Genomic DNA, 13977 nt, shown 5'->3' on the forward strand with positions numbered 1-13977 from the left:
TGCGCCGCTCATTTTGGCCCCGTCGGATGGATTCTGATCGGGAGCCGTGATCAGACGGTGGCCGGTCCTGGGCTCGGGTTCGGCTCTCGGATCTCTCCCGTCCATGGACGCATGACGAAATATCCTTTTTATGGTCTGCACGATACCATGAAACACAGGTACGTTTCTGATCTCAATTCTCTTCTTCTCGCCTCTAATTATCTTGTGTCCTCCTAACCCACTAATTAATTCAAAACATCGGTTTTAATTAAACATTTGTATAAGTGCTAATAGAATTAGCAACGCTGCTTTTGTTAATGTTACTGATTTACATACAAACTATGAATACTTACATGTAAGTTAGTTCCAATAAAATTAAACACAAATAGTCATAAAATACAATTTACTGTAATCTGAGTTGCATAACACAATTTTTAAAAACTTGGTGGATGCGCCGGTTTATTTAATAATTAATATTGTACTCGATCATCTAGTAAAAAATCAATAGTTGCGTATTGGGTGAGCAAAAGCAAAATATAAAGTGACGTTTTAAAATGTGCATTTTTTGTCGAGTCCGTTTCTCAATTAACCGAAAACAAAACCGACAATCTCGCAAAGCGGAAAATCCAGTTCACAAAGAAAACCGTAACCGCTCTTAAAAACATGAACATCATTTTTTGTCCCTTTCAAATTACGATGGAACCATTTAATTCGATTTGACGGGCTCGTTTATTAGTTGCGAGGCAAATATAAATAATTGGACGTCAGTTTTGATTTGCTGAACCAGTTTGTGTGAATAAAAGCGGAGTAGAAATAAATGTTCCATTAAAAGTTGGAGTGCGCGATTATTATCAATTCGAAGTTGGAGCAGCGGAAAGTGGAACAAAATATGGAACCGTGTTTAATTACACATTCATAGGCGAATGTGTGGCAAGTTTCTCCGTTTTCCTAATTGAGTTTGGACTGCAACTTGCAACTTTTTGCCCGACCAAACTTCTCCCTTAAACTTGTGTGTTAATATCAATTGAACTCCCATTTTTCCCGACCCAAACTAAATTGGGATGCGCCAGATATAAAATTAGTTAATTGACGTGAATTAACCGGAGCATAATTGAGCCATGAAACCAATTAATATGGTACAAAGAGGCGCATCGATCGGACTAATGGATTCGGGGCGCAACAGACGAACGTTTTCGCATTTGTCCCGCCACTTTCCTCACGTCGGAACCGGAAGACGTCACTTTTTTCCTCCTTCTCCGCCTTTTCCTCATTGTAATGATGAGGCCAATAAAAGGTTTTCATTGATGCTCAAACTTTATTTAATGTTCAATTTGTTGATTAATTGTTTATGCGTCCACTTTGTTGGCGTAGATGTAAACGTGGAAGAACAAACCGTGACTGAGAGTGGAGCGCATTTTAATGGTGACGTTGTCCTCTCCGATGTTCCCAGACAAGAGTTTGGCACCACCACCGTTGGTGCCGCTTTCTGATTGGTTTATGGCTCTCACACATTTCACGTGTCTTCCTTTTTCTTCGAATTTCACCTGAATTCATTGTTCGTTAAATTAGTGAGACGCAGTTTCCAAGATACAAATCGTGCGAGTAACCTCCATCAGTTACCTCGTGAGATGACTCCTCGACATCGCCATCTTTCACGTCGTCGTATTTGAGAGATTTGACCGAAAATGGCCAAAGCCACGACCAAAACACCGAACGACTTCATTATGTCGATTTCTGACTATAATTTCACTCCAGTTCCAATCGTTGTATTTATAGGGATAATTTATCAGATAACTTGTAATGTTTTTTCAATATTTTCCTTTACATTTACAAATGAATTAATTATCCAATTGACTTTTAGTAATCATCAATCAAACAATTAATTCGATCAAATCTGTTTGCGCATTTATTATTTGTTGACAAATAATACAGATTCTTTTGAATAAAAATAATGACAGGAAACAAAGTGAATTGAAATGAGTGAGGAAAACGCGGAAACGGATGAAAGATAATAAAAGCGTTGATTAAAAGAAAATAGAAAAGTTTGCAGACGCAGAATTCCTTCAGTTTTTTTACAAAATCCAATTTCTGCACTTGGAAAACTTTATTTTAAAACAACAGAATAAATAACATCTGTAATTTTATTTTCCATTGTTTCATGTTAATTTTAATATAATTTTACAGAAATAGTTCGATTAAAATTGCTTATTATCACTTCACAATGATAAAATAATTGAAAAATGAAAAAAAATAAATCTGTTTTTAAAATTATGAAAATGCGTAGATTGAATGATTTGACTTAAAATTTACTTAGAAATTATTATATTGATATTGATTTGTTCAATTTTTTTGACAGATTCCATCAAAGATATCCACGCGTAACAATAATTGTTGTTAAAAGTTAGAAAAGTGCAAAAATATATTTATTTAATATAAGCAGACTATTTGGAATTTATCAATCTGAGATTTATAATTATTTAAATATACATATATAAATTTAGCAAATCTCATCGTTAACGGCAACTTCATTCTTTCTGCGTCAATATATGAAAAAAGCAATTTGGAACGGTCCATTCGATGGAAGTAAATAAAACATAACGGTATAATTCAAAAAGTGGGCGAAAATTCCGGTCACATTCTCGTCCGGATTTGATCCGCGTATCCGTTTTCGCTTTGCGGTCTCCGAACGGCCATTTATAAATAGACAAAAGTCGCACTCGATAAATGAAGGACGGAAAAAAAATAAAATAACAAGAAATCCCGGACGATCGATGAGCCGAACCGTTCAATTTTTTCGCGCCAATAAAGGCACAAAGGAAATGCTTTACGAGCCGGAACTTTTGCCCGTTTTAATTAAAATTCTTTTATCTGGACCGTTTTAATTGAGTGGGACGGGGACGCCGCAATTTCTATTTTTTCCCTCCGTTCCGCTTTGGAAACAACAAGTACGAGGTGCGAAGGTGGTTGCATAAATCGAGTGCCACGTCGGGGCGTCATCTAGCGTCTTTGGGGCGCATTGCGGCGTGAAAGGCGATTAAAATGGCGGAACCGAAACAACGCTAACGAACGCGAATTAAGCGGGCAAAAAGAAAACCGATGAACACCGGATTTTCGTTAGTGTACGTTTTTCAAAGGGATTTAAAGACGGTGTTACGGGTTGCCGTGGCGGAAAATAAAAACTAACGCCGCACATAAATTCGCGTCGCGCACAAACTAAACCCGAAATACCCGGAGTGCATTCTTTTCCCTCACACTCACACGTAGACTACTTACTATTTACGATTGCGACTCCGCAACTCCCATAAAATCGGACGAATTATGTTTTACGTTCGCCGGTTGTTCTTCCGTTCTACATTTTCTATTATTCAGCTCAGGGACAGTTTTACGGTTTACTTAATTCATTAAGAGCGGGGAGATTTGGGAGGCGTTGTTTAAAATTCACGGCTACCCTCCTCCATGCACAATTAATCAGCCCGATTGTTGACAGAGTGTGATGTTGAGACTGAGCATGTTGCTGAGCTGCATCTTCATGACGAACTCAGCACTGGAGGAGAAAAGTCTGGGCGGCGTGGAGAAACGCGAGGCAGCCGCCGCAGCAGCCGCCGCCGCCGCCGCCGCCGACTTCGACAAATACGCCGTGACCTGCTACATTTGCGTGAACGTGTCCGACAACCCGATCTGCAACCAGTTCGCCATCGACAAGCCGTGCAAGCCGGGCGAGACCTTCTGCCACACGCTGCACATCATGGACTCCAAAGGCACGAGCGTGTTGGTCAACAAGAAGTGCTCCACGGACAAGGAGTGCCAACGCACCAAAGTGGGATGCGTCGAGATCGACGCCCAACTAGTCAGTAAATTGTGGTGCGGCCGCCGCACGAAACGTAAATAAGATGTCGCTGTTGTTGCAGATGTGCGTGTCCTGCTGCGACCAGAACTACTGCAACAGCGACGTGCCCACCAACTCCAGCACCGCCACCTACGACGACAAGATCACCAAGATGCGGATGCTGGCCAAGAACCTGTTCACGGAGAGGGAGAAGGCGCTGACGACGACGCTGAAGGAGTCCAACGTCGCCGCGACCGCTCCGCTCTCCGTCTCCCTCCTCCTCCTCCTCCTCCTCCTCCTCCCCCTCCTCATGGGATTGGAATGTCGGTTGATGATGATTTGATTTGGCAACTGTTGTAAATATACGAAACTGACTGACAACTACTTTTGTACATACTGTATGATGTCTGGCGTTGCGTTTTTCAGTACCTGCTCTATTCAATCTCCATTTATTTTTATACGCGATTTTACATGCCACCGTTTCCCTTCATTTCTATTTAAGGAAAAACTAATCAGTTCATTGTGATAATTATTTTTCGAATAAATTTATATCATTCTAGGTGTTAATGAGATGGCCGTGGTGCTCGAAGCAGAGGGTTTTTAACGTTTTTATGGATTTATGGATTTATGGATGTGTGGACGACGAGGAGTGCCGCAAATTCTGTTAACTAGTTCATAGTTTAGAGAGATATGTTTTCCTGTAGATATTCTATTCAATTTTTGTATATAACTCACTACGATATTCAGTTGTTGCGATTTCAACAAATAAATACGAAATTGTTTTGAGACTTTCACTCATTCCAAACAAACTCAGCTCATCCTTTAATTCATCTGACTGATTAACTCGTCGACTTAATTGACTAATGACTAATGAATTAGCAGATAACAAAATAAGGAATAAAACAAATCAGGATCAGTAATATGAGCAATAAATGAAATATTAGCCACCACTGTCACAAACTACAAGAGCTCTCCACCCAACCTCCACACCGAGCTCTTTTAATACACACTACTGAAAAATTGAAATTGACAGTTATAGAGACTGCCGATAGAGATGTTTGATTTGCAACAATTATATTATATTATCTTAAAAATATTCGCATATTTATTTAATACTTACTGTTGTACTGCACAATGATTCTTCAATTAAACGATTCAAATACTGATTACTATTTCAACAACACACAATATATACACATTGAACTTTTCACTAAATCCTCTCAATTTCACTTATAAGATACGTCAGCTGTATATCTACAGATATACTGCTGTAAGCATATGTCGGTGACGCGAACGAATAAGATTTTACCCTACCAAAAAGTGCCCAACACGGCTAAAGAAGTTTTCACTTGAAAAAAATTGTTCAACAAAAAAAAAATTGTTGGTCAATAAGATGACAAACAACCAAATACATAACTTGTTAACTAATAATCTAGTAAACTAATTTGAAAGCTATTCAAGTTAAATAAGTAAATAATAAACATAATAATACTTATTAAGAATTTCTTCATTTATGTCAGACTAAAATGTCCTGTTAAATAATTAACAAATTCCAAAAATTATAATGTAATAAACATTTACAATTTAGAAAAATATTTATTTATTTATTAATCAAATTATAACAAAACAAAGTTTTTTATAAACCAGCTGAAAAAATGATTACTTGTACCGAAAATTATATGGAACGAATAATAATTTGTTCTATTTATTGACACGATCAAAAACCGACCTAAATACTGATTCGGTGAAAAAACGACCCAGAATAATTTGTTCAAAAACTTACTTTGCGTTGCCAGTTGCCCAGTTAACTAGTCTCGTTCTGGACCTACCTGAAAATAATCAAAACATTCAATTAATATCTCCGTCTAATTGATAAATAAAATATTGATTATTACCTTTAATGCCCTTTCCCTGTTGCCTTATCGTCTATCCAATGGTTGGTTGGGTCATCGTGGTCCAGGTGTGTCCCAGATCTTCTCCTTCCACCATTCCATCGACGAGATAACAAATAATAAATCTCCCAATGTGAAAACAAAGAAAGAACTTTTGAAATGTCGCCAACTTTGATGAGCAACCAACTCAATATTGACCCCCACGACTTCACTTATCCAAGTAAAGTATCAAATACATTGTGCGACTCACTATTAAGTAAACTTGATTTATTTTTACCATTCTATTGTTAGTAACATGTTAATTAACCGATTACTGGCGCATTTATTAACTGACCCTTCCGAACCGTCATCAAAATACACAAAATCCATTGATCGTTCACTTAGTTTTTCCTTCACAAGAAACACATCAGAGTGCTCCAACGAATTGTTCTTTCAATTGTTTAAACATTCAAAGATTATTATTTATTTGTATTACTCACGACATCTGTAATTACAATGACATATCGTAAGAGTAGGCCATGAAATAAGTAATAATTTATATTTGATTTAATAATAAAATATTAAATTTTAAAATAATTTAAAAGTTAACGCCGACGTGCACTCGACGTTTTTCTACCTTCTATTACTGATCCTCAATAAAAATTATTTTAAAATGTTTCAATATCTCAACATTGTTGTTGTTTAAATAAAATAAAAACTCTATAATTTAAATTAGAAAGGGCTACCTTAAAGATCCCTCCAGTATATCCAATAGAGCACTAAACACAACACTAAGTAATCACAAGAGTCACTGCACTAATCCGAACCGCACCACCGAGTTAACTCGGGGTAGCAGTGCGCACCACCTTTCCGACTTACCGACCGACCGACCGTTCAATATACAGATCAATAACGAACTGACTGAATTTTCAAGTTACAAATTCTAACGCAACGGGTCACCCCATACCTGTGATTGGCCGACGTTCAATTTTTTGCCTATTTACGTGTGTTTTACACCATTATTTTTTTGAATCCGTTACACAAACACACATAAAACACAAAACTTAATTTAAACTATTTATTCATACTTTTTTAAAACACAACCCAATAATTAAGACTCTTGTCTTCAATTAGTGTTGTGTTAAATACTCTCTTGGGTAATACTGGATACAATCAAGGATCTTCGAAATATGTCTTCTTATTATAAACCAATTGTTTATGAAAGTTGTCCATTATTCAGTTTATTTATCAAATAATCAATTAACATTTGTTTGTCATTTAATTAGTTTTTATTAAAACAAATTTAAATTAATTGAATTTCTTTAACTTGTCTTATTCAAAACACATTTCAATATTCAATATTTCCGTTTAATATTGATATTTGCTTTTTATTAAAATTTCTTTTTTAATATTAATATTTTAAATTGGTTAAATTAACTTTTGTCAGAATTAAATCATCAGTACATGATATGCCATTTATTAATTAGTAATTTGTGATACGATTGTCTAATTTCTTATTTATCGATCATATTATTGATCCTTTAAGACTTGTTAAGTTAGTTAAAATATCACCTCCAATTAATTTCAGAACAATAGAGTGAGATTTTCAAATTATTTTATTCAAAGAACATCTCTCTTCCAATGTCAAATAAAATATTCTAATTATGAATAAGATGTAATAGATACGCAATAAGTGTTTGTTTCAAAAAAATCTAGTAACCTTATTTTACTTATTCAGTAAATTAATATTTTCATTGATCCCCCCTAATTAACACATTAATTAATATAAAATCCATTCCATTTCCGGATAACCTGTAAAACTAACGAATAAACAGGGCGCGTATATCAATAAATGAAATCTCGACAATATAAACAACATTCAAAAAAGCAACGCAAACCGAAACAAATCGAACCCATTCAAAGACGACTGTTAAACATTCCCACCAAAGCGAACCAAAACAAAATTTCAAATTGGCGTCACCAAGACAACTGACGCTCGGCCTCGTTCTCTTCTCGGATTGGCGGAACAATTTTGGCGGGCGGTCTACGCCACCTATGTAACGCCGATCGCGGCATACCGAACTCAAACGCCGTTAGTAAGCTTCGATTCGAGGTGAGTACGCTTTTCCTACATTTTATTTGCGGTTTGTGCGAATTTATTTTCCCTGTTACACATCGTGAACCGGCTAGAGGTATTTTCTTTTGATTTTTTGACGCGTTCGCTTTTTAAATTCGCGATTGGACTAGTGCAGAAATAATTGCCGTTGGTTTATCGAATTTAAATGGCTGACACGAACAAGCAACGCCATGCTGCGAACACTGCGAAACGATTTTCGTAAATTAATTTCTCCGTTGTGTTGCGGAGCAGCGTCGTGGTTTGTGCAGCAAAATTTCGCTGAATTTTTACTCGACTCGATTCAATTTTGTTTACCCGACTGCAAATTCGGGTAGCGTGCTAAAATATTTGGGTGTTGTCGAGGAATTTTAATGTGGCTTCATTTCAAAAGTACGCGCCTCGAAAACACAAACAATCGCAAATTTTAATCTTGAAACCGCTTCAAACATCGGATGTTATCACAAACAACGGTTATTTAATACGTCTCGAACAATTGTAAACTATGATAAACGCGTGTGATTTCATTGGTTTTATGTTATGTTAATCGATTCCCTCGTTAAATGTTTATCGATTATGCGTTTTCCGTCGTCGGTCGGTCTCACCGTTCTTACTTCTTCGACAACACATTTTATTTAATTCAATTAAAATATACAGTGTGTAAAAATTTAATTCGGCGCGTTCGATAATTTCGTAAATTGAATTTTTGTGACATGCGCATTTTACCAACGGTTGATTTCACATTTTGGGATCAATACGTTTGGAGTGTCGTGTGGCTTTTGCACTTAATGAATTAATGTTTGCCACAAATCGATTTTTATGATTTTTATTTCAGAAGTGAGAATCATTAAAAATGTCCGACGAAGCATCCACACCGTCGAAGAGGGGTAGGAAATCGGCGTCCGAAAAGTCGCCGGCCGCCGAAAAAGCCGAGTCGAAGAAGAGGGTGAAGAAAGATGCGAGAGACGACGACGAAGACGGTCCGAGTCCGGTGAAAAGGGGAAGGGGCAGACCGAAGGGCACGACCAAAAAGAAGAGCGCTGCCAAGGCCAAACCAAAATCCGCCAAAACAACAGGTCCGTCCTTTTTATTACTAAACTGTGACAGTTTAATAATTCCCTGTTGATTTTCAGGTCGCCGCGGACGGCCCAAGAAGGAGGAGAAGCCAGAAGACTCAACTGAAGAAGATGGAGACGACAAAGACGACGAGGATGACGTAGAAGAAGACGAAGATGATTAAACAACACTTTTAAAACGCGACGTAATGAAATTCACGTACCTCAAAATGTTCCAAGTCGTGTCGAAATTTTTATTAGGGAAATTGGCGTATGTGTGTGTCTTGCCCAATTTTTTCATTTTATAATTCCTATCCATCCCCCTTGAATTTTATTTTAAATAATGATCTCTTGTAGTAGTTTTGTATTGTGTATTGTATGATGTTTGGATCTGATATATTAAAATTTTAAACTCTATTAACAATGTCTTTTCATTAAACAAACGACCAGACTAGAATTTATTTAATAAATAAAATTAACATGGCACAATAAATAACTGCGGAATATTGAAGAAAAATCTCGAATGGAGAAGTCTGTGATTGTCATCTGCTTCCCATATTATAAATCCAAACGGTGTCGATACCGGAACCAATTGTTTTTATTGGTGTCTTATTCGGTAACGGAAATCTACAGACAATTATGTTACAATCACTTTTACACTCGATTTCAAACTTTTTCTCTAAATCCGCCATCTGAAACAAACAATTCAGTGGGTCAGTTGATTTTAATTTATTAAATTATTATACCATTTGTTCCACGCCGAAAATAACTACGTTGTCGTATTTTCCCAAGTCATACTTCCACAAATCTTTTCGAAAAAATTTCGCATTCCTTATACCTTTTCTGGCAGCACTGAACTTGGACCAAAGAACCAGCCAGGGATTAAGTTCGACGCCGTGAGAAACAAAATTCTTTCCTGCCGTTTCTAAAACGATTCTTCCGTCCCCGCTTCCAATATCCAACAACAAACCTCTCCTGCCTTCCAAGGCCTTTAAAATGTTGCTCATTTGCTGATTGGTAGCTGGAATATAGGGAAGGCAGAACTTTCTTAGAGCTGGCGTCACAAATGGGGCACAAATTGCCGTCAAACCCAAAGCAACGCCGCCTAAAATAAAACTGAACGTTCGGCTAAATGATAAAATGATTTACGATGAAATTTCGTTACCGGTGAAGCCCAACAGAATTTTGCCTGTGTTTGAGATTTTTGGCGAGTTTTCTTGCGTATTCGTCGACATATTTAATAATTCCATCTCTGACATTTTAAACAGTTGATGTTTATGTTAAAAAATGATTGTTATTATGTAAACTTAACCCCAGATTTTCTTTTGTTTTTTTACAATCCATAGACACAAACTATACAAAGTTTCCATAGATCTATATGGACATATGGATTAGCACAAAACGGATAAATAAATGAGCGGAATTAATAAATTTTACATCATTATACGGTCTCTAAAAAAGTAAGCGATTAGTTAAGGCCGGAAAAGAATTTGTTCGTGACACAGAAAACATGAAGAATCACGTGATCACAAACAGGAGCGACGTGAAGTTATCGTTCGGCGCAGTCCGGCCAACACGCCGCACGGGGTGTAGTCCACAGAGCACTAGCTAGACCGTCTCGCGCCCCAAAAGACAATGTCCCAATAAACGTAGAGAGAGACGAACCGGTGAGAAACGTTGGTGAGAACTAGTGCGACTATAAAATATAAAACGGCAATGGAGTACTACAGAATGTTCGTGGATGTGTTTTGGAGCGAGTCAGTGTGGCTGCCGCCGAACACGACGTGGGCGGACATCGCCCCCGACGCCGATCCGGAGGTGCGGCACGCCGACCACCGTCACCTGTTCTACCCCCTGCCCATGGCGTTGGTCATGCTCGCCCTCCGATACGTTCTCGAAAAGTGAGTGCGAATCTCCGGTCGCATAGGCGGCCTTGCATCCTCGGAGGTTATGGGATTCACTTGTGTCGATATGTTATTGTTTAAATCACACCATTTTTGCGGTCATTCATATTGAATATTAACAGTTTAATAAATAAATACCAAGGATAATTTCACTTTTATAACTTGGTTTAGTCGTTATTTAAACGCACTAAAATTTGTAGGCGTTCGTCACTTGTTTCATTTTATAATTTTGTTAAAATTTAAAATGTTTGTTTCCAACTAACGTTTTGATTGTTTTATTGTTTTAGGTATTGGTTTGCACCAATAGGTTTGTCGTTAGGTATTAAAAACTCAAAACCAAAGAAAGCTCCAACCAATTTAGTTCTTGAGAAAGCTTACACTGCCTCAAAGAGGTGGAAACACAAACAGGTAGGCCACCCCGATGAAAATAAAATTAACAGTTGTTAACAATGGTTTTTGTAAAACTTGTAAAATAGGTCCAAGGCCTGGCAAAACAAGTGGACATGACAGAGAGACAAGTGGAGAGGTGGTTGAGATTGAGAAAGGGCCAAAACAAACCGTCGACATTGACGAAATTCTGCGAGAACGCGTGGAGGTGTCTGTATTATTTTTGCAGTTTCACCTATGGAATTATCATATTGTGGAACAGGCCGTGGCTTTGGGACATCAATGAATGCTGGTAAATTTCCTCTTCAATCTTCAATCATATTATATTTTTGTTTTCCTAACAGAATGTCTTATTTACTTTTTGTTCACTTTTTATCACTTGTTTATAATGTAATTAAGTGTCGTGATTGCGTGTTTTTGTTTGGGTTTGTCGCAACACTAAACTTAACACCATGTTAAACATTTAATCTTGGTGTCGTTCGTCTCTTGAATTAAATTATGATGATTGGAAAAATATGTCTGTAGAATTATTGACAATTTCCGGTTTGACGCGGGTGGAATATTAATTTGATGCGGGTTATTAAACTTTTTGATTCGTCGTATTTATTCAATCGCTGGTAAAATCTTCCGTGACATTTAATTAGATATAAATAAATTGTTCTAAAGTGTCCTACACAATTCCGCATGAAATTACTTTTAAATTTTTCAATTAAGATGTAATAAATTCTCCAACTGTCATATTGTAGTTTGGTAATGATGTAAATACCAGAAATAAAGAGATGTTTAATCTCTTAATTTCAGTAATAAAGATAATATCTTATCAAATGTAGTATTGATAGCAGTATAAATAAAAATCGACTGTTTCTCTGTGTAATATACATACATAAAAACGATTAAATCTTCAAGGCCCGTATTAGGTTTCTAACGTTATCAGTATAACACTGATAAGATAACTGAAACGGCCGAATTAAACCAACGCAAACGATGAATTGTGAAAATGTTGCAACGGGCTAAATCGTTTATTCACCGTAAAAAAGATACCGGCAAACCGAAAAATGAACGAAGTCGTGACGTGTTAGTGCTGGACTTGGAGGATGCTTCGCATCTAAGACGACCAACGCCCATTAACAATGAGTTTTTGAGACGCAGCAAAAGAAATCTGGGCGAGAGAAAAAAAGTGCACAGTGCCGAAATCGAGAACGTGAAAAAACTGCAGCACGAAATCGAAGTGAATCAGGAGGAGGAACTGATGGTGGAACATTTGAAGAAGATTCATCTGATCGAGCACCTTAGTCCCAACGAGAACAACAGGGTGAGAAAGTCATCGCCGGCGAACAGTTTGAAGATGAGGAAGGATGGCAACGGCGGGACGAAGGAGAGGGAAGAGAAAACTAAGAAAAGGGGGAGCAGATCTTCAAAATGTTACGATTTAGACTGACAATAATAGTACAAAAAAAAGTGGACACTTGTATTTATTTTGATTAGTATAAATTGTGATTTTAGGAAAGGTTACTATTGTTACTTCTGAATTGTGATATGTTTTGTTAATTTAACAAGTTTTCTACAATAAAATCACTGTGATTTAATCATAGTTTATTTATTTAATTATTTTTCATTTTCACAGTTTACTTATCATCATCATCATCATCATCATCATCATCATCATCATCAACGTTAAATCGGAAATTTATTTTGTTTTAGGAACGGATTCCCACATCAAAGTGTTACCAGCGACATTTGGTGGTATTACATGATATCTATGAGTTTCTACTGGTCGTTGTGTGTCTCTCAGTTCTTCGACGTGAAACGCAAAGACTTTTGGCAAATGTTCGTCCATCACATAGCTACAATAGTGCTGATGTGTCTTTCGTGGGTCGTGAACGTTTGGCGAGTCGGAAGTCTCGTTCTTGTCGTTCACGACAGCGCCGACATATTTTTAGAGGTACGTCCGTTATGCTCGATTTTTTTAACAAATCGATTTTTCTAACAAATAATCGTTTCAGGCCGCCAAAATGGCAAAGTATTCAGGTTATCAGAGAATTTGCGACACGATTTTCGCCATTTTCACCGTCTTGTGGATCGTCACGAGGATAGGAATATATCCGTTCTGGATAATCAGGAACACGTCGATAGACGCGCCGAAGATCGTGCCGATGTTCCCCGCGTATTACATATTCAACAGCCTGCTGTGCCTGCTGCTCGTCCTGCACGTTTACTGGACGTATCTGATCCTGCGGATCGTGCACAACTCGCTGAACGCCGGCCAAATGGACGGCGACATCCGCTCGTCCAGCGACGATTACTCCGAAGACTCCAAGTCGCAGTAGAGAACGAAACGAAAAACCACCAAAGATTTATTAATTAATTAATTAAATAGATACGATTGAAATCCGCCCATCTCATGAAGTGTGGCCCCGGTCTGATAACGCAAAAGAACTATTTTTTATACGGTCTCTCGTCGTTGTTGTTGTTTTTTTGTTTTATTATTCAATATAAATTATTTATATTTACACTCATTTCTTTCATTGTGATTTAAGGAACTCATTCAGGCTTTGTAAATTACGAAAATTGTTGCTGCGGTTCGTAAAATCTTTAAACAAACTTTAAGGCATTTAATTCATAATTTATTTTGTATCTACATTCCAGTTAATAATGTAATACACATCACATTCATTCAGTTGTTCAGTTTAAGACTTGACGAATCGCCATTTTAAATTAAACATTGTACTTACAAACGTATTTTGTTAAATATTTTGTAAGATTACAAAACAAATTATAATATATATATATATTACATTGTCAAGTTTGCTTTTATATGTATTAAAGAGAAGTACAATTCCAA

The 13977-nt window shown here is 37.0% G+C and overlaps 4 protein-coding genes across 4 annotated transcripts; 3 read left to right on the forward strand and 1 right to left on the reverse strand.

Annotated features, from left to right (window-relative positions):
• LOC109604209 (uncharacterized) lies at positions 1 to 4591 on the forward strand. Its single transcript, XM_020020743.2, has 3 exons — positions 1 to 158; positions 3467 to 3826; positions 3888 to 4591. Exons 2-3 carry the CDS (start codon positions 3473 to 3475, stop codon positions 4146 to 4148), a joined length of 615 nt encoding a protein of 204 aa, XP_019876302.2. The 5' UTR covers positions 1 to 158; positions 3467 to 3472; the 3' UTR covers positions 4149 to 4591.
• Positions 4592 to 7631: 3040 nt separating this feature from the next.
• LOC109604210 (high mobility group protein HMG-I/HMG-Y) lies at positions 7632 to 9261 on the forward strand. Its single transcript, XM_020020744.2, has 3 exons — positions 7632 to 7789; positions 8625 to 8865; positions 8923 to 9261. The coding sequence occupies exons 2-3, from the start codon at positions 8643 to 8645 to the stop codon at positions 9027 to 9029; spliced, it is 330 nt and encodes a 109-aa protein (XP_019876303.1). The 5' UTR covers positions 7632 to 7789; positions 8625 to 8642; the 3' UTR covers positions 9030 to 9261.
• A 28-nt stretch (positions 9262 to 9289) lies between these two features.
• LOC109604207 (ATP synthase subunit C lysine N-methyltransferase) lies at positions 9290 to 10309 on the reverse strand. Its single transcript, XM_020020740.2, has 3 exons — positions 10010 to 10309; positions 9591 to 9949; positions 9290 to 9536 (listed from the first exon to the last, which is right to left on the reverse strand). The coding sequence occupies exons 1-3, from the start codon at positions 10101 to 10103 to the stop codon at positions 9387 to 9389; spliced, it is 603 nt and encodes a 200-aa protein (XP_019876299.2). The 5' UTR covers positions 10104 to 10309; the 3' UTR covers positions 9290 to 9386.
• Positions 10310 to 10418: 109 nt separating this feature from the next.
• LOC109604206 (ceramide synthase 6) lies at positions 10419 to 13977 on the forward strand. Its single transcript, XM_020020739.2, has 5 exons — positions 10419 to 10745; positions 11036 to 11156; positions 11225 to 11427; positions 12837 to 13077; positions 13139 to 13977. Exons 1-5 carry the CDS (start codon positions 10561 to 10563, stop codon positions 13460 to 13462), a joined length of 1074 nt encoding a protein of 357 aa, XP_019876298.1. The 5' UTR covers positions 10419 to 10560; the 3' UTR covers positions 13463 to 13977.

This window comes from Aethina tumida, chromosome 6 (genome assembly GCF_024364675.1).
Source record: "Aethina tumida isolate Nest 87 chromosome 6, icAetTumi1.1, whole genome shotgun sequence".
NCBI classification, from domain to species: domain Eukaryota; kingdom Metazoa; phylum Arthropoda; class Insecta; order Coleoptera; family Nitidulidae; genus Aethina; species Aethina tumida.